The following is a 22471-nucleotide window of genomic DNA, read 5'->3' on the forward strand; positions in this document are numbered from 1 at the left end:
GCCGAAAAAATGATCACAAAGAGCTGTTTCAGTCCTCATCCCACCTGTCCATTGGGCTCCTCCGGCTCCTCCCAGCGGACCATCACTGTGTTCTGTGAAATAATGTGGGCCTGGACGTTTCGGGGAGGGCTGGCCGGAGCCTGCTCTCCTGTACGGGCCTCCACCCGAGTAGAAGACGGCCCCTGGCCGATGCTATTGAAGGCTGACACTCTGATTTCGTACTCAGTGTTGGGGTACAGGCCCCCGATGCTGTAGCGGGTGGTAGTGATGCTGTCCACCGTTTCAAACTTGCTGTCCGGCCCCTTGGCTCGGTATTGGATGATGTAGTAGGACACGGGGTCCGGGTTGCCGGAGTCCCAGGTGATGGTCACACTGGTGGCGGTGGTCTCGGTGACAATGGGTGTGCCCGGAGGCTTTGGCAAAGCTGGAGATTAGAGAGAGGGGAGAAGAGATATTGTTTGGTTTATATTATTGATTACTCAGTTCACTCTGTACCTATTACTGTTGCATTAATGACATATTGTGACTGCATTTATTCAAACAAATCGCACACAGAAGTACATTACTCAGGTACTTTTCTACTACGTTGCCCTTCTATTCCATGATTCAGAGACAAATATTGTACTTTTTAATCCACTATATTTATTTTACCACTTGAATCACTAATTACTTTGCAGGTTTTATTTATTGATACAAAATATAATCCAAAAATAAATTATGATGTATTATTATAGATTAAGTCTTCCCAGCAGACTCACTTTCTGAAGCGGTTAAACTGCCTTTGCCAGCTTCAGCTTTACAGGAAAGTGCTGAACACATTAATGCATCAATAATCCATAAAATACATTATTCTTAAATGGGCCATTCTGCATAATGGATATTTTTTACCTCTGATACTTCAAGTACATCTTGATGCTAATACTTGTACTTTTATTTAAGTAAAAAGGAAAACAGAAATGACCCAGTTGTCTTTGCAACAGCGGCACGAACAATAATACCACTTGGTAACACTGGGGGGGAAAAGTTGTTGCCACTTTAATTAAAAGATCAGTCACCTCTCTATTAATATACATCTGTATGCCCTTTGTGTCTGTCTGCAGTATCTAGTAAAAACTGCTTTTGGTTGTCATAGTACTCACTGCGTGCAATTACAATTAAGTTGAATCTCATCTAATCTAATTAAAAGAGTACACTACATTAATTAGGCAGCTTTATTTGACCAAAGCCTCCTACAATAAGGGATATATTAAATGACCTTCCACACTGTCATGTGTCAATGATAAACTCATGATGATGAATGTGCCTCAATCATACTTTAAATACGTGCTATAAAAGGTGAAGTACAGGGGAAATTTGCTTTAAATCTAAATTAATATTCTGGAAATTGAATTATATCAAAAACATGGAAATACAGAAATCTATCCTCATATAAAGCAACAATAGAGGCGCTCTCCACCCGCTTCTCTCTCTCCAACAGCCAAAATGATTAATCATGTAATTAGAGAATCTCTTACTCTTCACTAAGACCTGAGCGGTGGCCTCAATGATGCCCAGGCTGCTCATGGCCACACAGGTGTAGTTCGCAGACTCCCGGACACCGTTGAGCTCCAGCACGTTCCGTCCGATCGGCATCTCGTCCTCGGGCGTCAGGTCCTCGGTGCCCAGCATCCACTTGACGTAGGGCATGGGCGAACCCACGGCCACGCAGGTGATGTTGACGCTCCCTCCCGGCATGATCTCGTGGTTGGAGGGGAGGATGGAGAAACGAGGGGGCACGCGGCGCACTGGGAAAGGAGGAGAGCCGGGGTAGAGAGGAGAGGTGGGGGGATAAGGGGTAAGGTGAGGGGAGGAGAAAAAGTGGGGAAGGGAGCGAGGAGAAGAAAGGTGGAGAAAAAGAAGGAGGAGGGGGGGAAGGAGTGAGGGAGAATCAGAGAGAAAGAGAGAGAGAGGAGGAGGAGGAGGAGGAGGAAGAGGAAGAGCGAGGCAGAAAGCAAGGTCGAGATTGAGAGAGAAAGTGAGGGCGAGAGAGATAAAAAGAAAGAAGAAGAAGAAGAGAGAGGAGAGGTAACAGGAAGGGGGAGAATGAACTTCAGGGTTTTTACAGAAAATTACAAAAGGGATATTTCAAGTTTAGTCCCAATTACTTTATGGTACTGATGATTCAAACAGAAAGACACAAATCTTGTGTTGAGCTCAACCAATCAGAGTGAGCTGCCTACTCAAAATAATAAAGTGACAAACTCTTGAGTATCATTTCAACCAGGACATGACACCTATAGTCAGTTTCTCTTCTTAAAATCATTTATCATCATTAAACATGAAGAATAAGTGATTTAGGTCTTTTGATTTTAGTTGTATAAATACAATACCCCCCCTTTAACAATGACTAAACATGTTAAACTTTACAAGAAACTTCAGGGAGAAACTTTACTTCATTCAGATTTCTGTGCCTCGAGGTGCTTGTGCCTCTAGATGGGCTCGTTTTAGAGAGAGCGTATGCATCATAGCGGGGCCGATCAATAGGCCCTGCCTGCTACCCGTGTCCCCATGAGAAGAACAACTAAAGTGGCAAGTTATATCCAATACTGCATCTGTCAGAGCTTTTGGTTGACTATTTATTAACGAGAGATGCATCGAGAGACTGAACTCATAGGTCACTCGCATGCCTGGGCGACTCAAGAGGGATAAAAATGGTGGAGGAACACAAAGAAGAGAACGAAGAACTGAAGACAGAGAGGCAGACGGAGAGGAAGCGAGACAAGACAGGTAGAGGGATAGAGGAAGTGGTAGAGAGAGAGAGAGAGACATAGCCAGAGAGAGAGAAAGAGAGAGAGAGAGAGAGAGAGAGGCAGCTCTGCTTCTCTTCAAGACAATGACAGGCAATGTAGCAAAGGACAGCCACATTGTACAACAAGATACTGTACAATACATAGGATTCATAACTGATACAGTGTGTAATCAAATGAGTTGGAAATGTGGACAGGAGTGGATCGAGGGGTTCTACTAAGGTGTTGTGGCAATTACAGAGTGATCATTGGACACATTAAGTAAAAAACACCAAGACAGCATGAAAGAGGCAGAACGGGAGAGAACGAGTGCGAGCAAAAAAGAGAGATATGTGAGGTAGTATGTGCATGTTTATAAGTTAATAAACTTATGTACATGTGTCTGTCGCTCCTACACATCAGGGTGCAGACAGAATGCAGAAGAAGAAGAAGAAGAGAAAAAAGGAGGGGGAGGGAGAGGACGGGAAAAGACAGGGAGTGGAGATAAAGAGAGGATTAGAAGAGGGTTTCGGGGGGAAGGAGGGAAAAAGGGGGGAAGAAAAGAGGAGCGAGGAAGAAGAAAACACATGGATCTATTTTAAAAACACGGCTATATACCAGAGTCAGGCCCATTCAGAAAGTAGGTGCTTCAAAAGTAAGACAAAAGAAAAAAAGAGATCGGATGTTGGAGGAACAGAGAAGAAGAAGAGGATACCCCAGGGTCACAAAGACAGGAAACAGAAAGAGAGAGGAACGGACAAACATCTCTGCATGGGGGGAGAGAATGAAAGGGAGGGCAGACAGAGAGCAGAAACATTGTCGATAAACTCAACTCAACTCAACACTACAGGAAACTATATGTGTTAAAGAAAACAGGAACGTAAGGAGCAACAAAAATTAAAATAGAGTCAAATAAAAAAAGATGCTAACACTTTCTAATACCCATCGTTAATAAATGGCAAATGCAAAGTTAATTCAACATTAGTTAGTAGTTATTTGACTGTTAGTGAACAAAAACATGCTTTATAAACCATTTATTAAAGGTGCAATATGTAAAAAACATTCTGAAATAAACAACAATTATCAACCAAATATGAAGAAACAACAGTTTTGACATTAACTCTCTGGCTAGCTGCAGGGTTTGCTGGGCTAACAAGCTAACAGTAGCTACAGCCTTGAGCAGAATACAGGTAGCAGCAGTTAGCTTCTCTGGTGATATGCTGCTCCTATTTGTTTGGAGTGTGAGTTCACCAAGTGGTAAATTCTTACGTATTGCACCTTTAACCAATAGTATATTGTTAAGTGGCGGCGAATGTTTATAATACTTTGTAAAGGGTTATATAATACTGTGTAGTTCATCTACACAACCAGTATAAAAGCTACTGCAAGCACATTGAGGCAAACAGGAGGATCCTGATTGGATAAAGTGGGCAGGGATACCAGAAAAGTTATTTTCTCTGTTACTGCATGAGCAGGAGGAGGAGAGACATGGCTTACTGAGCAAACACTCACAAATATAGAGCTATTTAACACCTACTGTAATCAAACACTTGCTGTTTATAAGCCTTAATTGCTTAATAAATGGTTTATTAAGCTTTTCATTGTTTCTTAACAGTCAAATAACTATTAACTAAAGTTCAATTAACTACAAATTTAACATTTATTAACGTAGGTTCCCAAAAACTTACTGTTAAAACCCTACAGTAACAAGACAATCAGAGCTTTCTTTAGATGACTTGGAAATCCAGCTGTAATTCTAATATATTTATATAAAATACATGAAAAATAAAATAAATACAAAATAAATGTATAAATAAAAGATAAGTAAATAAATAAATATGGGTAAATTTACTGCACAACCTCCACTCCTTAATGTGTAACATCATTACTTGGAATCTTCACGGGCCACATCCCCCCTACTCAAAGAATGTAGAGACAATTGGATAGAAGTTAACATTTTTGCATGAGTTCAACAAATTAAAAAGAAAAGGACAAAAAAAAAAGTTGACGTGACGTCACTCTCATTTCATGAAGAACAGATAATGTGCAAAGCATTTTTTTGTTTTAGAAAAAAAAAAGAAAAAAATGGAAGATACCCAGAATTGGATACAGAAGTTGAAGACACGAAAGAGACAAAGAGACAAAAACAGGTAGATCTGTTAGAAAACAGACATGATTAGGCAGGCATCTCCTCATATGAGCATGCTGACAGACTGACGGACAGACAGACAGACAGACAGTCAGACAGACAGACTGCATCCATGACAGCTACATGCACAAGACAGACAAAGCAGGTGCAATGCAGCAGGACACAACACTGTCGGCTTCATTCACTCAGTTATTTTGCATGTATTAATATGGCAAAAAAAAAAAAAGACGATTAATTATAAGCATGTGGATTAGTTTGGTAACGTGAGCAGCGACAGGATGAAGGTGAAGACTAGAGGTGATCATTTAGTGATCGGACACATGAACTCAGCACTCTAAGTATTGTGAAAATATATCAGTCAGGACCAGAGACAAAAGACAGAAGAATCCACGGCGGAGACACAGCCGAGTACTTTACAATAAAGTGAGCTCATAACAAGGGATAATCCTTCACATGCTCACAGAGCCTTTAGCTTAAAGTTAATCGAGCCGGGCCGCATGATTCCCCTCCATTTTCCATAAAGTTTTTTGAGAGCCAGGAGCTTCAATCTTTATTAGCGGGAGCTATCATTAGTCCCGTCCTCTGCAGGGAGTCTGGAGGCTACAGGCTGGGGGGACCTTGGCACAGCTATAAGGATTACCGCTGTATCTCAGCGCCGCTATATGCCCGCTCAGCACCGTCACCGAGCTGACATTTACGCAGCACCATCCCGTCTGTCTCAAGGACACGGCTTTCATTAAGCACTGTAGTAAGAGGGAATCATTAATATCCCCCTCGATATCTAAAAATGTGAATGGATATGATTAATTTCAAATGTCAGTCAGTAGAGGCGTATCAGAGTGTTTGGCCAAGATAGCAACAGCCAGAGAGATACAGCACAGGCTACGCTACTGTCAAGTGGGCATATTGCTATTCCTGTAAATACCAGGCCTATTGATGGTTCAGTATTCAGACTTTTTACTAAATATACTCAGTCACAAGTAAAGGCCCTGCACTGACAACGTCACTGACAACGTCAAAAGATGTAATTATTATCAACAAAATGATGAATTTTTGCTACAAGTGGAAATTAAAGGATAATGCTGAATGCTAAAGTACAGAATACAAGTAGCAAAAGTAGAAAAGAGTCATAAAATCAGTGAACTGACTTAGTGATCTAGCAAAATCTAACTGTTATATGCTAAAGGTAGCTAATGTTAGCTGCCATAAGCTACTGAACATTAAGGCTGAGGTTTCTCAATATTGAATTGAGCAAAGTTGGACATTTTAAACTTTAATCTGTAAGAGACAGAACATATGAATAGTAAAAATAGCACCTTGTGAGTGTTACAGTTTACTGTTATTGATCTTATTATTGTGTATTTATTACTGATGCATTTATAAAGGTGTCTTCACTGTTGCAATCGGTCGAGGTGGAGCTAATTTGAACTATTTTATATATATATAACATGGCATCATCCTATACTTTGCATTCAAAATCTTAATTTTCGGTTACTATAGGAGTTAAATAAATATAAAGGAATAAAAATATAATATTTCCCTCTAAATATTATTCTCAAATAAAGTAAAAATACCTTAAATTTGTACTAAAAGGTCCAGTGTATAGGATTTAAAGGCATCTGGTGGTGAGGCTGTAGATTGCAATTGATTGTTTGATTTGTCCGCTCTGGGCTACTGTAGAAACATGGAGAGGACCTGCAACCTTTATAGACATAAATGGACCATTGTGAGGCAACAAAGACACAATAATTCTGATTTATTATTTATACACTATTATTTTATACACCAAAGAGAACATCATTATAAATATTATATTTAATTTCTGCCAATAGTTGCCACTAAACCCTACACACTAGACCTTGAAGCACAGTACACAGTGCCTTATTTCCTTCCACCCCCGGTGACATTTTGGATCTCCTGCCATTTTGAGTTCATGTCGTGAATCAGGCAAACTAAAGATGCTTCTCTCCTACAAACCTGCACAACACGTATGACTTCAGAGCAGAAGGGCATGTACAAGCATGACCGCCAGTGCAACATTTTCCACTCAGTGCAACAAGTGCAGGACTGGAGAGGATGACATGGGAGCTGAGACACAAACGTTACACATGATGACAACAAAAGGGAGAAGAGGCAGCAGTAGCGGGACATGACAAGGCAGCAAGTTCAATAATATCACAACCCGAGCATATCAATAGGCGTGAACACACACTGTGCCATGCTCTTGTGTCAGTCCGTCAGTCAACACACATGCAAGCGGTGCTCCTTTCTCTTTCTCTCTCACTCCTTCCATGCAAACATCGCCTCTTTTTTAATCTTCCAATTCTTGGGTCTCCATGACAACAAGATCATACCATGCAGAAAACATTGATCGGGGAGTGAAGGCAATACCAAGGGTTCTGCACACAAGGCCTCACAATGCAGTCAATGCACTCTGCTGCGTAGGCAGACCACTTCATCATCGTAGCAGCTTTAGAGAAATCAACTCTCTTCATTTTTTGGAAAAGAAAATCACTTCACATCAAATCTACCTCGCCGTTCCTTTGAATGTTTTTTTTTTTTTTTTTTTTTTCCTTTTTTGTTTCTCTCTGTTTCAATAAGTGAAGCTTTCTGAAACAAAGGAGTAACAAAAGAAAAGAAAGAGCACACCAACCTTCTCGCAGCTCTGAGGGATGGAAGGGGGTTGATGCAGAACACAATGACGTGAGGGGGGGGGGAGAGAGAGAACGGGGAAACACAGAGAGAATAAAAACGGCCAGCGCAAAGCCACTCATTCCACCGCATCACACGCACGCACACACACACACACACACACACACACACACACACACACACACACACACACACACACACACACACACGCACACCTCTCACCAGCACTCGCACATCGCACGCACACACTTCTCCGAAAAATCGCACTTAACACAGAAACTAGAACTTGTAAATGTGAACATTGGTCGTGGTCTTTCAGCCATAAGCCAGTGATACATGGGTGCCAAATGATGCCGTTAACAAAATTTAAGAATCAACTGTTTAACTTCCAATTTCATTCAAATCTTCAAATCAAATCTGTGCATTTTTTTTTTTTTGTGCAACATTTTCCTCTTAATCTGCCTCTTGTACAGAAACCATTTTAGTAGACAGATCAGTGATGTTTCCATGCAGTTAAACCGAGGTGTGTCCCCCAACTTCACGTTTAATTTGTATTCTGCTGTAGGGGCTCGCACCAAGGTTTAAGGTGGACTTGTTAAGGGTGGTTGTGAGAAATACCAAACAACAGGATCAACATATATTGTAGACAATGGATGGGTTAGTAATACTCGTTTTAGAGAACAGTTATGGAAAATAAATAGCTGTATTTAAACCAAGAGCACCTTAACTGTTGGGATTTCTGCGTGTTTGTCTTTGTGTTTGTTGTGTGCATGTGCACGTGCGTTCTGTGTTCACGTCCTACCTCGCACGTATAGGTTGGCAGGGGAGGAGTAGCGCACGCCTTGAGAGTTGGTGGCCACACACTCGTACTTCCCTTGGTCTGTTTCCTCGCTGTTCTCGATCTGCAGCGCTCCTGCAAGACGGACGGAGACACAAAGAGAAAGGAACAACGATGTTTAGTGGAGTTTGCAGAAAATGTTTCCGCTGCTGTCTGCTTCGCTTTGCATCCTCTGTACTTTTCATCCAGAGATGTTTGTCCTGCCATGGTCTGTTGCTGGTATATTTTGACCCTCAGGTATCCTCTCCTCTATTGCTTCACCATCCAATAAAAACAGCTTTGTTATTATCTCTGTGAGGCGCCATCTGAATGGCTCGTGCTCTCATACACCAGCAGTTGTATTTCCCTCCCTCTTTTCCTATGAAGCGAACAGAAGCGGCGATGAATTCAAATCTGAAAGTTCGTCCATAAAGTTTGGAGCTGAAAAACAAGCCTCAAAATGACTTTTTATAAACTTAGACGACAGTTAAAGGAGCTTTTGTTGTCTAGCGAGTGATTCCTCTCCTACAGCTGGCTCACTGCTGCTGTGAAGAAAGCCTGTTTCCATCTTGGCAGTTAACTGGCAGCAGCTACACAGCTTTACCCCACGGCAAGAAGCCGACGATGCTCTTTAACTCCTCAACTTGTGTCTTTTACTTCTCAATTTTTATTCTCCTGCCCTGATCCCGACGTGGTAAACAGTGTCTCCCCTAAATGTGCTATAATTACACACAGAGCACGTCAGGTATTCTTTTGTTTCTTTTGTTTCACACAGTGCTATTCTTACTGCTTTTTTAAATTTTCTTTTTTTTTTGCTACCGGCCTTTTGAATTGCCAGCACAGAATTTTTTTGCTCTTTCAGCCTGCTCTGTCACATTCATCTCATCTGAAACTGACTTTGACATGAAGCCTGAGGAGGATGCACAAAACCATGGATTACACTCTCTGCTGCAGGAGGAGAGGAAAAAGACACAACTCAAAACGCACATGACACACACACACACACACACACACACACACACACACACACACACACACAGACATAAAGCACAACATTTAGTATCAGATCTTCTGGGAGGCTGATAAAAGGGATCTGGCTTGTAGGAGATGTATGGATATATATAGAGAAACAGAAGATATAGTGTGCTCTGCCTGATAATCTTAATGTTTTCACACACACACAAACGGCGATGGAAGCTGAGTTTAGTATTAGTAATAATACCACAGGATAAAATTGCTGAATTACTGGTAAATATCTTTTAAAATGACAGAAAGTGCAGAAGTATTATCAGAAAAATGGTCAATAAATCACAAACAATGTATTCCCAGACTGCATTATTATTCATCATACATTAATATGCTTGGAGCATTTATAGCTGGCTGAGGCGTCATTTCACCCAAATTATACACAAAAAACATTATTGATGTGAGCACAAATATACTTAAGGTGGCAGCAGAAGTCTGAGGAAAGAATGCCTCAAAACATCAGCACATAAAACCATCTGCATGATAGCTTTTTACTAAGCAATAAACAAAACAACAACAACAAAAAGACAACAGAAAACACAGAAAAACAGCAGTAGTTCTTTTTGTCTAAGTCATACTTGTTTCGCAGGTACAACTAGGTGATACTTAATATATTGTTGGGTAATTAAATCTATAACGATGCATCCTGCTTTATAAGATGGTCTCATGATCTATATGTAAAATCTGAATTTATGCAGAAACTATAGCTGTGATTAATGTTTATAAAGTAGTAGCATCCAGTAGAGTAGAAGAACAATGACACAAAATGGAGATATTTAAGATAAGATAAGATAAAATAAGATAAGATAATCCTTTATTAGTCCCACAACAGGGACATTTGCAATAATGCAGTAGCAAAGGGGATAGCAAAAAATGGAGGGCATCAATTGAAACAGTAGTAATAAATAAGTCAATATATATATATATATATATATATATATATATATATATATATATATATATATATATATATATATATATATATATATATATAAAAAAGTCAAAAGTAAAAGAGCAGTAGAAACGATATAATCATAGAAATAATATTTATACTATTGCACATTAAGTGACAATTGATTAACCACTTAAATCAACATTATGTGATCTTTTTAACCTTAAAATAACAGCTTGAAAATCTTTTCAGATCATCAAATGTTGTCTCTGTCTCAACCACTCCACCCCTCATCACTTGTTTCTGCACTGTGTGACTTCAGTGAGAGGGGAGGATCACAGCGTTACACACATGTTTACTTCAACATACAAGTTTTCAACACATATCATTGTTATGACGTAATGAGGTTTGTTCGTAGTTAGCAGCTACATTACGTCTGACAAGTTGTTACAGACCTGGGATTGGTTTTTAAGACAGTGGGGGGCGCCAAAACGCACAAAAAGCCAATTTCTATGTAATTTTTTTTTAAGAAAAACATGTCAAACAATCTCAGGTTCTCTCTGTTTCTCTTTGTCATATCGCTGTAAACTCAACATCTGTGCTTTTGTGCGTCAGGCAAAACTAAATTTAAGAAAATGTCATCCTGGAATCCGGAGAAATCAGTTTTCTGTCATTTTACAGACCATTTGATTAAATCGACTGATCGAATGAAAATAATATATACAATATATATTTCAGCCCTTTTCTAAAGGACAGCAAAAGTACTTAAAAATGAAACCTTCTACTTGAGTTAATATACTGGCTGGTTCCTTTCCACCACCGTGGTGTGTTATTCTAATGGTGAAGAAAGCTTTTAGCAATTAAATCTTAAAAACCCGGCCAGTTAAGCACTAAAAGGTCCACAGAGTGTAACACAACAGTTTTTGCATTACTGTGTATGAGTCTCCAAACTACACAATAGCTGATCAACACATGCAGAAGTTGAAACAACATGTTTTTGGAGGCTCTGAGGAAGCAAACTTTGACTCGTTACACTCGCACAGCTGGGACGCAAGTGTGTGTTTTGTGTGTTCGAGCATGTTGAGTGAGCTGAGGCCCTGCTAGCTGGAGCTGTCATCCATTTGCTTCCGTCTTCTGCATTACATGAAAGAAAAACAGCATCGTGCCCTCCTCTTTCTCTCTGTTTTTTCCATCTCTCATTTCCCTGCGGTACAGGGCAGAGTTGGGAGATAAACAGGAATAAATTATCTGCTCTACGAGCCGAGCCTCGTCTCCAGAAAGCGGCGGAGGCAGAAGGAGAAGCGAGAGGAGAGACAGAGCGGAGGAGCGATGGAGCTGGACAGGTGGAGCTCTGCAAACAAGAACTCATCTGACAGCTGGAAGCAGCTCATATGGCTAACCATCAGCACAAATTTGAAATAGGCAATTGAAATCTTCTTTTATGCAAAACGTGCTGTTACACGTCCAGTATTTATGCTCATAGAAGATTACCACATGCTGTATATACATAAACACATGGTGTGGACGGATAGCTGGCAGCAGACAAACCTAATGACAGTCGGGATGGAAAAGCAGGACAAAAAGAGAAAGTGAAACATAACGGATAAGAAGAAGGGGGAAGCAGTTTGTTAGTGAGCTGCTGACGGACCCAGGATGAGATGTGACTTCAGTAAATTGAGCTGCTGTGAAATCATGGACGGTGTATTACGTCCGCCGGGCAGAAGAATGAGCCGATCAGATGACAACAGATACCGCTAACCTGATAGCTCTGCCAGAACATGTAGGTCAAACAGATCACCTGGACTCTCCCGCGAGGTGAGACATTAACTTTTAACTGGACCGGACAACAATCAGCACAGGCGGACGCTATTTTTACACAATCACTCGACGCAGTTTAAAGGGGCTCTGTGGAGCTTCTGTGTTGTGTTTTTGGTTTGATGTCAGCAGACTCCATTTCTACACCAATGTGAGCTACTGCTGCTCTCCGTCCTCAGAGAGGCACTGAGATAAGGAACCCCAGGATGTGCGTAAAAACACATCCTTTGGACTGTCAGGGAAAATGTGATGCAAGTCCCGCACAAAGAAATCCACAGTCCAGCAGCACTGAACAACTTTTACAAACAGTCCACAGGATTGTGAAGGCAACAGAGAGCAAAGGAAGTCTCACATATGGCCGATAAATAAGTGATTAATACATGTAAATTACTACAAACCATTATGTAGAGCCCCTTTAATAATAAACTGTTAGGATCCAGCAGGTGATAGTGATGTCAGACTGTAAACCTTCTGAGAGTTTGGATATCATATTAAGTGGTGACATGTCAACAATAATAAGTCGCTGCTATATCTATTGATTTCATGTAGGCAAACTCAGTATCTCCTCTTCTTAAAAACTCACTTTTACTGTAGGGCTTTTTCTAACTTACGATATTTATTGTTATTTTTACATTTTTTAATCTTGTTCACATCTTAAGTTCTGCGTTTTATTGTGTTTAATATATGTTTTTATTGTAAAGCACTGTGTCACTTAGTAACTACCTAACTAACTCAACATTTTCTGAAACATGATCCGTGAAGGGGTTTTTCTAAATTGCATTTTTTTTAAAAATCTGGATTTTTACCCAAAATAGATCATTAATTTTTTTGGCCAATGGCCTAATATCCCACCAAATTTCATTAAAAATCTGCTTTTCAAGACATCCTGCTGATTAACAGACAGGCAAACAAACAGGATCAAAAATAACCTCCATGGCAAAGATATTTAATTATGCACAGGCCACATTTTGAGTCAGCTGCCTTTAATAAAAGATGGTCACAACTGATTTTGAAGGATGCCTGTCATGTGAAAAAACTCAGTATTTCAGGTATTCTGTGCAGCGGATTTAAAAGAATTAAACTGAGTCTTTATGTTTTCCTCTACTCTTTAAGTAAAAGTGACCCAAACTGTGACCGTTAGCATAAGCACAACCTTTGATCAGATCACAGGTCTTGGCCAAGACAGGTCCATCCATTACCCAGCAGTCAACCTCAGGGTCCATATTGCATGCCATCTGTTAGAGCGTAGGTCTACGAAGGCTCTTAAGTGCTTAAGTAAACTCTCCAGATCTCGGTCCCAAATGTCAGCAATGGGCAGATAGCTTGTCACCGTTCTCCTCACGTACATCTAAACTGGTGCAGCAGATGGTGTGGAAAAATAGATGGATGCCTTGGTTGAGGTATAAAGATGTCAGGAGAAGTTCAGCCCTATACTGCGCCATATGTTTCTCCCCTCAGGAAGCCGATGGCGCGTGCATGCGGGCTTTAGGTGTGCACGCATGGCGCTCATGACTGTCAACGGCCACCATTTGGACAGTTACCTGCAGATGATGGATAATTGTGTGCTGTGAAACGGCTAAGAGTCGTCGTTTGTGGGATTTCGAGTGAAGTCATTCGCTATCATTTTTCATCCTGACCCATATGGGCCATAAAAATATTTCCAACACCCAACAAAGAGAGAGAAAAGGAAAAGACGGAGAGAAAACAATGTTTGTGGCCCAAAACAGATCCCTGGCTTCGCTCCAACGAGAGCTGGCAGCCGTCCACTAAATCAGAGGCATTGCTTGGAAGGCGCCCCCATTAAACAGATCTTAAAGGAGTGTTTCATCCATAACACATCTCCGTGCTATTTTGTGCCTAGCTCAGGTGTAATTGATTTCCTCCAAGTCATTTCGCTGCAGTGTTCGGTTCATTATACAGTGCATTTTGTTGTTCGGCTTTGTGATGCTTCTGGTGATTTGAAATCCTATTAAACCCAGCGGTGAATCTCGCAGAGCCATTTGTCTTGCTACTGTTTCATTGATGTGATATGTGGCCTAACGCTCTGTACCGGTGAATCAGTGTCATGTCTCCGCGTGACAGCGTACAGGGGACAAAACGAGCCTCGGAGCAATGAAGTGCAACTTGTTATGATGGATACTTAAATTATTTACAATTTTAAGGCCACCAAAATAAGTGTTCGTTGCTCTGTGCACCAATGAGAAACTACTAAGAGGGAAAATAGTAAACAAAAACTATTGTTTTAGAGATGCATGGAGCGTTGTGAGGGAGTTTCTTTGTTATTTTGTAGCTGCAAGGCCACCAACGCTTTTTCATAAATTATAAGCAGTGAATAGAAAAACATTTGCATAGTGTTTATCGTAATTAGGGATCTATAAACAATCACTACGCCGCTGCCTCTGGCATCCTTCTCGTGTTTCCAATGGACTGCAAAAGGCTTTTTTGGTTTTTAAGTAGATCTATTGTCTCACCTGCCTCCATGCAGCAGTGAATCTGGTCCTACACCAAATTCCACCCACACCCACTGCGGAGTATTTTACACAGAGGCAATTACACTTCAGGTACTGTGTATATCACAACATCCACTTTTTCACATCGGCGCATTGCAGGCCTGACAAGCTTCGGATTTCTCCGCATACTGTATGTGAGAGTTTTAAGGGCTTCATTTTCAGAGCAAAATCATAAAGAACTGATTAAACAGTGTGCTTAACATTAGCATGGTTGTCAGGCTCAAGTCATCAGCTTACTACCGAGAGTAACACTAATGCACTGTTAATTCCAAGACCATGGAGCACGTCATTAGCTAATGTGTTATCTTATTTTGTCAGGAAAAAAAGCCCCATTTAGGACTGCATGGTATTACCCCGCTGTGTGAGAGCCAACCCTTGACGTTACTGTATCAGAGTTTGGGCTAACGTTAGCGACTCTGTCCTGCTCTTTATTGGATTTGAGAACATTCCAGGAAGCCCGGCCAAACCCTTTACCCGTAATATCATTATATTTGCCAAACAATAAGTCGTTATCCTGAAAGCTTTTCCACTGTAAAAGTGAAATTACAAACAATAAAGAATAAATCTAACCTCTGTTGCTTCAATACAGAAAGCATCATCCAAATCTTACATTTCAATTTTGCATCTTCATTTATTTGTCCTCTTTGCCTGGGATGAATGTAGCTTTGCATAATATTATGGTATGTTTAAGAGCCTTTCATGTGTTTCTGCTTTTGACAGGGTGTCCAACTAACTCAAAGAGTTAGCAATAAGCATCTAGCCAGCTATTCCTGATCAAATCCACAAGGTATTGTCAATTCAGTAGCAACAGTAAGTGACTAAAGAAATGTGTAAGTGTGAGACTCCTGAAGTTTGATTAGTTTAAACAGCATCAAGGCAAACGCTGCAAATGGAGACACAGACACAGGGTTGACGGGGGGGCAGTAGCGATCAGTGAAGGATATTGGCTGACAGCGGGGAGCTATCCGCGCTGGCAGGACGAAGGAGCACAGAGAATATGGATGAAGCAACAACAAAATGGTTTCGCCTCACCATCACTTTCACTCCCCCTGAGGACGACCGAGTGAGAACACGCTGAGAAAAATATGCGTCTGCCTACTCCAGGAGACACTGTATCATCTATACAGAAGAGCATAAACAAAGCTGAACAAACTGTCTTAAGCGCAAGATGTGATCCTTCTGCATTCACCGTTCGATCTGTCTGCACACACACACACACACACATTCCTCTCTCTCCTAGCAGCATGGAAAACTTCCCTCCTACTCGTCCTTGTTAATGACTCTGGCAAAGTGATCTTACATTCAGATTTGAAGACACTGAGCTCATTTCACACAATTTCAGACGGGGCGGGTCAGATGATAAGAGGATCATCAGTAATGTGCAGAAACTCCCATCTTCTGTTGCTATTGATTTTGAGATCTGACAAAAAGAGACTTATGGTTGTTTTGGGGTAGATTGATTATTAGATTAAGTTTATATTTCAAAGTGGATTTACTTTATAATTGTGTGAACTTTTTCAGCCCACTTGTGATAAGTATATGAGACCTACAGTCGCCTTTTGTTTTTTTCAAATCACACGCGCAGCCATGGTTTTTGACCTTTACGCTCCACAATGGAAGGACATTTGTGCCCTTAAAGTGTTGTCTTTTTATAATCTTTTCTCCCAAATGTTAATAAAAACAGCATTTTTCTGCCTTGGCTTAAGGATGGCACAATTAGCCTTTTATGAATTTGGCTTTAAAAAGGTTTTACCCCCCCAAAGGATGTAGATAAACTCAGAGAGGAGCATGTAATCCCTCAATCCTAATTAAAACATGATAATCACCAAATTTAGAGCAACAGGGATTTTACCTGATAGCGATGCTAAGCTTTAGATGCCCTGTTTGTTTACTCATTTTCGAATGAAATAATCTGACAATAACTCGTCCATCTCACCTGATCGGAGCTGTTTGATGCGACCCTGGCTGGAGCTGGGGTCAACGGGCAGGAAGTCTTTGAACCAGGAGATCTCTGGGTCGGGGATGCCGCTGGCTGCACACAGCATGGTGGCCGTCCTTGTCCGCTCCACCACCTTCAGCTGGGGACCCATGTCTATACTGGGGAAACCAAATGGCAACAGGTCCTCTGGAAGCAGACAGACAAAGAAAGAAAGGATTCAGAATTAACAGATGCTAGCAGCATTCGAAAGTCAAAAGTGGCCCTTTGAGACAAGACTAAGAGCCTAAAGCTATGCTGGTGGCTGTGTGACTTGTAGGCACAGCCATACTTTGAGCTAAATGCTAACATTAGCGTGTGTTAACATGCTCACGACAAAATGCTAAGATGCAGATGCTCAGCAGATGTAATGTTTACCATCTTAATTTAGCATTCTAGCATGCTAACATTTGCTAGGTAGCATGCTAGAACAGCTGAAACTGATGGGATGCCATTAGCTTTGCAGGTATGCACAGTTTGTCATTTCTACCAGTAAGGGTCTCTATCAGAACAATGAAAACAGAGATGGAGTTTGATGATGTCGTAAAGTAGCGTGGGATCATGGGAGTTGTTGTCTTCATTGTTAAACAACCATCATAGCAACTTCCCAACTTGTTGTACTGGAACAAGGTCAACTTGGATATGATGTCATTCCCAGCAGGTAAGTGGAACGCAGCATCCATACAAGACTCAACAAAATATTTACCAAAGGTGTCGTCGTTTTTAGACATTTTAATGTTGAAATGTGACACATTATATCTTTAAGTGATCACCAACGTTAAAACAAATTATCCAGAGAAGGAATATGAATATCTGGACTGGATTTCATGGCAATACATCAAACAGTTGTCAAGATATTTCACTCAAAGCCACAAATGTCAACCTCAACGTCATCGGGATTCATTGCATCGGAAACAAGAATGTATGTACAACATTTTCTGTTCAAATTTATTCTGGACCAAAGCTGTGGACCTCTGACCGTCCAACTGACTGACAGACTCGCACTGCCATCCACGCTGCTAGCATGGCTATAAAGAGATAAAGATAAAGCGATGAAGAGAGACAGAGGGCTGGGGGTTGGGGATCAGAGTGGTTTAGATGATGTGAGGCTTGCTCATACTTTATTCTGGAGCAAATCCATCGGGACAATAATGAACAATTGTGTGCACTCCTTATTTTTCGGGGCAGTTGATCTGCAGTTTTTCTAAACACAAGCGACTGGTTTATCTGCCTGCACAGAGGCAGAGTCAGCCCTGCCATGCATTCATTCCTTACTTTCCCTCTCGCTCACACACAGACAGTGATGTGAGAGCCACTGTTCCTCCGCCTTTAACATCTGCAGACGCTTGAAAGTAGAGATACTGGCGAGGACAGCAGAGCCACTATACCCATCCTCATCAAAGCCATGTGTTCGTTCCTACAGCTAGCTTGTCATTAGGTGATCTGGTAGGCGGGCAGAAACACATCTATGGTTTAGTGTGTGTGTGTGACAGGTCGCTTCTACAGGAGTATAAACATACCGCCCAGTCAGCAGGAGTTACTTAAGTGCCGACACACACACACGATAAACACAGCCACGCGTACACACATGCAGTACACTCTTAACCTCGAAACACAGGTGTTTGGTGGCAGTGGCAGTGAACTGTGAGTTTTCCGTGGTGTGGCTCCGTGGTGGTAATGATTCCTGTCTAATAACTATGCAGAGAGCTGCTCAGAAACAGCAGCAGCAATTAGAAGCTGGGATCAAGAGGAGGGGCAGGGCACTGGGGGTAATAAGGACTTGTTAGCAGTAATTGTTAAAATGTACCAACGATTAGAGAGGCCGATCTGGGATGTGTCTGGATATGTCTGATTACGCTGGGGTGGGGGGGTGTGTGTGGGGGCAGTGGATAAGTGTGTGTTGTTTGTGCGTGTGTACATATTTGTTTCTATAGGGATGTCCTTATTAGCATCTTCGCAGATTTGTGCGACATGTGGAATAATGCACACACACACACACACACACACACACACACACACACACACATATCCAGGAAAATGAGGGCCTGTGCACGCAGAAAAGCAGTTGCTTTCCATTTCACACACACACAAACACTTTCACACACTTTCACTGGTGAATGGGATTAAGCAGCTCGGTGACAACAGTCCAGATGGCCAGACACGTAATCAAGCATCCATCAGGCTTCCTGCTTCCTCCTCTCCTTACCCTTTTAACCACTCTATCTCTCTCGCACATACACACCGACACCTCCTCCATACCTGGGACTATAATTATATATTCTCCTTTTCCTACAGCAGCAAAGCAATTATCATGATGGCAATTTCCGCGGCTAATAAATCAAACCCACAGGAGACTCTTGATTGTCAAAGCACAACAAATCCCCCTAAAAGTTAGCTCGCTCAAACCGGGCATCACTGACAAAATCTGGAGCCAAACACAGTCCGAGATGCAGAGCGTGGCCACGTCAACTGTCTGTGTGTTTTTTCCTGCGCTCCTCTCCTCCTCCGGGCCCCCTGCTACCTAACCGCATGACAGACGTGTACCATCTGTTTCCACGCGCTCTGCGCCGGGGATGAGAGGCTGAGTGGAGATAGGATCTATCGCTCTCTTCTTCCCCTCTTTACCACAGTCGTCAGCTCTGGAGAGACCCCGTCAGATTGGAATGTCAAGCCGCCGCTGCTGATGGTGCGTTTGAGATGAGGAAGGAGACGAGAAAATGCCACGAAATACAGGAGAGCGAATCAAAGCTCAGAGGTGGTGGCGACGTTGAGTCTGTGGTTAGAGCGCAGGTGGGCGTTAAGGACTCATATCAACCTTCTGATATCAGCCAACAGGGACCCCAAAGTGGAGGGAGGGGACCGCTTTGACTACCCCCCCCCCCACCCTCCCTCCTGCCTCCAACTACCTCCCCTTCCACCGTCCACGACTGATCAATGTTAATGATCCATCTGAATGGAGACCACTGGTACGGCCATTGACGAAAATGGAGGAAGAGAACGGAAGAGGGGGGGGATCGATGGGGAGGTCAGGAGGCGAGCTCCCCCGAGGCGAGGAATATGGTAGGCTTACATCTGCTCCCCCCTCTGCCCTCCCCCAACCCCACCCCTCTCCTGAGAGGGTTCAGATGGTCTTTTTATCACCCCGCCGGCTGCAACTACATGGACTCCCTGGCTGTTAATTAGAGCACGCCACTGCAGCGGGCTCGGGGCGTGTGCTTGTACGTGTGTGTGTGTCTAATCCTGTGTGTGTGTTTGTAGGGGGTCGGACTCTGTATTCCAGTCAGGTCTTTATCAATGCTGCAGATATAGAGTGTAGGTGGACCTTGGACTGAAGCTGGAGAGGAGAGGGAGAACCAGGCAGAGACATGAGCTGGTTTAGATATCGCCTCGCTGTAGGAAAACAAATTTATTCTAAAGAAATATAAAATTAATGTTTTTGTTGTTTATGGCTTAAACTAATAGTCCATAAAATGTCTTAATAATTGGGGGGAATAAATGGCCGTCATAATTCCCAAGAGCCCGAGGTGATGTATCTGACAAGTGACCAACTGTTAAAAACCCCAAAGATGTTTAATTAACAAATTAATTAGGAGGCTATTTTCCACATTTGAGAGGATGGAAGTTGAAAAATGACTGATCGTCATCGAGATGAATGTCCTTTGTTCTGTTCATGGTTCGGTTTATAAATAGAAACAAAAACAGTGAACAGTGAAAGTCTCTGGGACCAGCGTGTCAGCTCACATGTGTACAGCTGGAAATCAGCAGATGTTTTAGCTTTTGTGCTTCGACATCATCACCGATCAACTGTTCCTCATCTTAGTTCATTCGTTTGTTATTCGTAGTGGCTGAGGCTGAATCTTACAATTATTTTTCATTGTCGATTAATCTGTCAATTATTTTTTTGACTAATCTTTTAATCATTTGGTCTGTAAAATGACAGAAAATGGAGAAAATTGTTGATCTTTTGTCAACAACCCAAACATATTCAGTTTCCTATCATAGAGGAGTACACCAGAAAATATTCTATATATTATTTAAGAATCTGGAATCAAATAAATTACTTTTTTTCTTAAAAATGTAGTCAAACTGATTGATTGATTATCAAAATAGTTGTAAATTAATGAATAGTTGACAACTAATCGATTAAATGCTAAATTGTTGCTCTTAGCATGTTGCACACAGGAACCTGGACATAAACATCCACAATGGAAATAAGTCTTAACAAGATTAACGTCTTAATCTATTCGGTTAGTTGTTTAATTTGTAAATAGAAACAAAATAGTGAAAAATCAATGGGACCAAGGTGATGTCCCCAAATTGCTTGTTATTCTTAGTAGCATGGTCGAGGCCGTAACTAACCATTTGTTTCATCGTTGATTAATCTGTCGGATCATTTCCTTGATTAATCTATTAGTTGTTATCTGAAATCCTCACACCTTTCTCGTCCTCTCCTCTACATGCGGTGTTATTTTACTGTAAATGAATGCAAACATCTAGCCGGTGATAATATATTCTAGATATATACAGACAAATGCAGACAGACACCTTCTGTTCTGCAGGTACAGACAGAGCAGCAGACTCAGAGCCGTACTGGACACCGAAGTACAGTTCACTGGAGAGGAGAATAGAGAGCTACAGGTATTCAGCCCGGCTCCTGGATGAGTCAGCGGCTGCTTGAAATAGATACTGCGGGCATGGCCTTGATCACACTTTTCACCAAATGAATCATTTATCAAACACAAACACTGCTGCGCAAAAGTACCGCTTATTCTTCATCTCCTGGTTAAATTGATAAGACAGCCTATGGAAAAATGCGCCATGTGTGCATAAACACTGCGTGTGTCAACAGCGTTTGGGGGGAACATTGGCACTGACCGACCAGCATTGTTCCCTGGAGCTTTGTGTTTGTGTGTATTTGTGTGTATCAAGAGGTTGAGAGCGTAAATTTTGGCCTGGTTATGTTTGCAGAAGGGCAATCAGGCCCTGTGCCCAAAACTAGTCGGTGGAGCCAAACGAATCTGGGCAAATATGCAATTCGTGCACCCGCGCAAAAGCACACACACACACACACACACACTAATACTAGGACATACAGGCACACACACAAAGTCAAACACACAATGCATATGATGCAAACAAACAAACATGAATCCAGGTTTTCTCTTCCTGTCTCTCTTTGTATTTCCGTCAGCCACCCAAACACAGCAATGCACGCACACAAACACTCGCTCTCTGACAGAAAATCATCATTTGTCCCGGTTAAGAAACAGGTTGCCTATTCATCTTTCAGTTCATTTCAGCGGGGAACGGCCATGTGCATGAAAGAAGCCTGAATAAAAGCCGATCTCGGGGAGCCTGATTCAGGATTAATCTGCCAGCGCTCAGCAGTCTTCAGAGGCTGTAATGCTTTGACTCCCATAGACTGCAGGAGGGCTGAAGGGGAGCACTTTAAATGCTAATGGTCCTTTATGATAATAGATCACAATACAATGCAGACCCGGACTTAGCATCGTAGATCAATCCCGGCAAAAACCCCACATGTGTCCCCACCGGCCTGACTTCGGCTTCCCTCACATATCGAGCAGCCGGAGACTAAACACGATGATGATACATAACAGTGTATTACGTACAAACATGCATGAAGAAAAGACTGCATGAAAAAGAAAAAAGGAAGAAGGGAATAGAAACAGTGAAGATGACAGGGGTATATATATGATGAAAGAGCCGGTTCTCCACTCAAGGAGTGTAATCCTCTTGCAGGGTGAGTTGATACTCTCAGTTGTTTTCAGACCGAAATGCTGCTTGAGCCGCCGGCCTGCCAATGCAGCAGACGCCTGGGGGGAATCACTGATCTGACTCTGTTGTTCATT

At 41.9% G+C, this 22471-nt stretch overlaps 1 protein-coding gene across 1 annotated transcript in view; it reads right to left on the minus strand.

The window, feature by feature from the left end:
• Nucleotides 1-22471, minus strand: part of LOC141017074 (receptor-type tyrosine-protein phosphatase S-like) — a 56687-nt gene that overhangs the window by 24358 nt on the left and 9858 nt on the right. Inside the window, exons 4-9 of the mRNA XM_073491692.1 lie at nucleotides 16563-16751; nucleotides 8369-8479; nucleotides 7568-7579; nucleotides 3163-3177; nucleotides 1515-1784; nucleotides 45-424 (exon numbers count right to left, since the gene is read on the minus strand). Of these exons, the coding sequence (XP_073347793.1) occupies nucleotides 45-424; nucleotides 1515-1784; nucleotides 3163-3177; nucleotides 7568-7579; nucleotides 8369-8479; nucleotides 16563-16751 (977 nt within the window). The remainder of the gene's footprint in view (nucleotides 1-44; nucleotides 425-1514; nucleotides 1785-3162; nucleotides 3178-7567; nucleotides 7580-8368; nucleotides 8480-16562; nucleotides 16752-22471) is intronic.

The sequence above is a fragment of the Pagrus major genome, chromosome 21 (assembly GCF_040436345.1).
Source record: "Pagrus major chromosome 21, Pma_NU_1.0".
Lineage (NCBI taxonomy): Eukaryota > Metazoa > Chordata > Actinopteri > Spariformes > Sparidae > Pagrus > Pagrus major.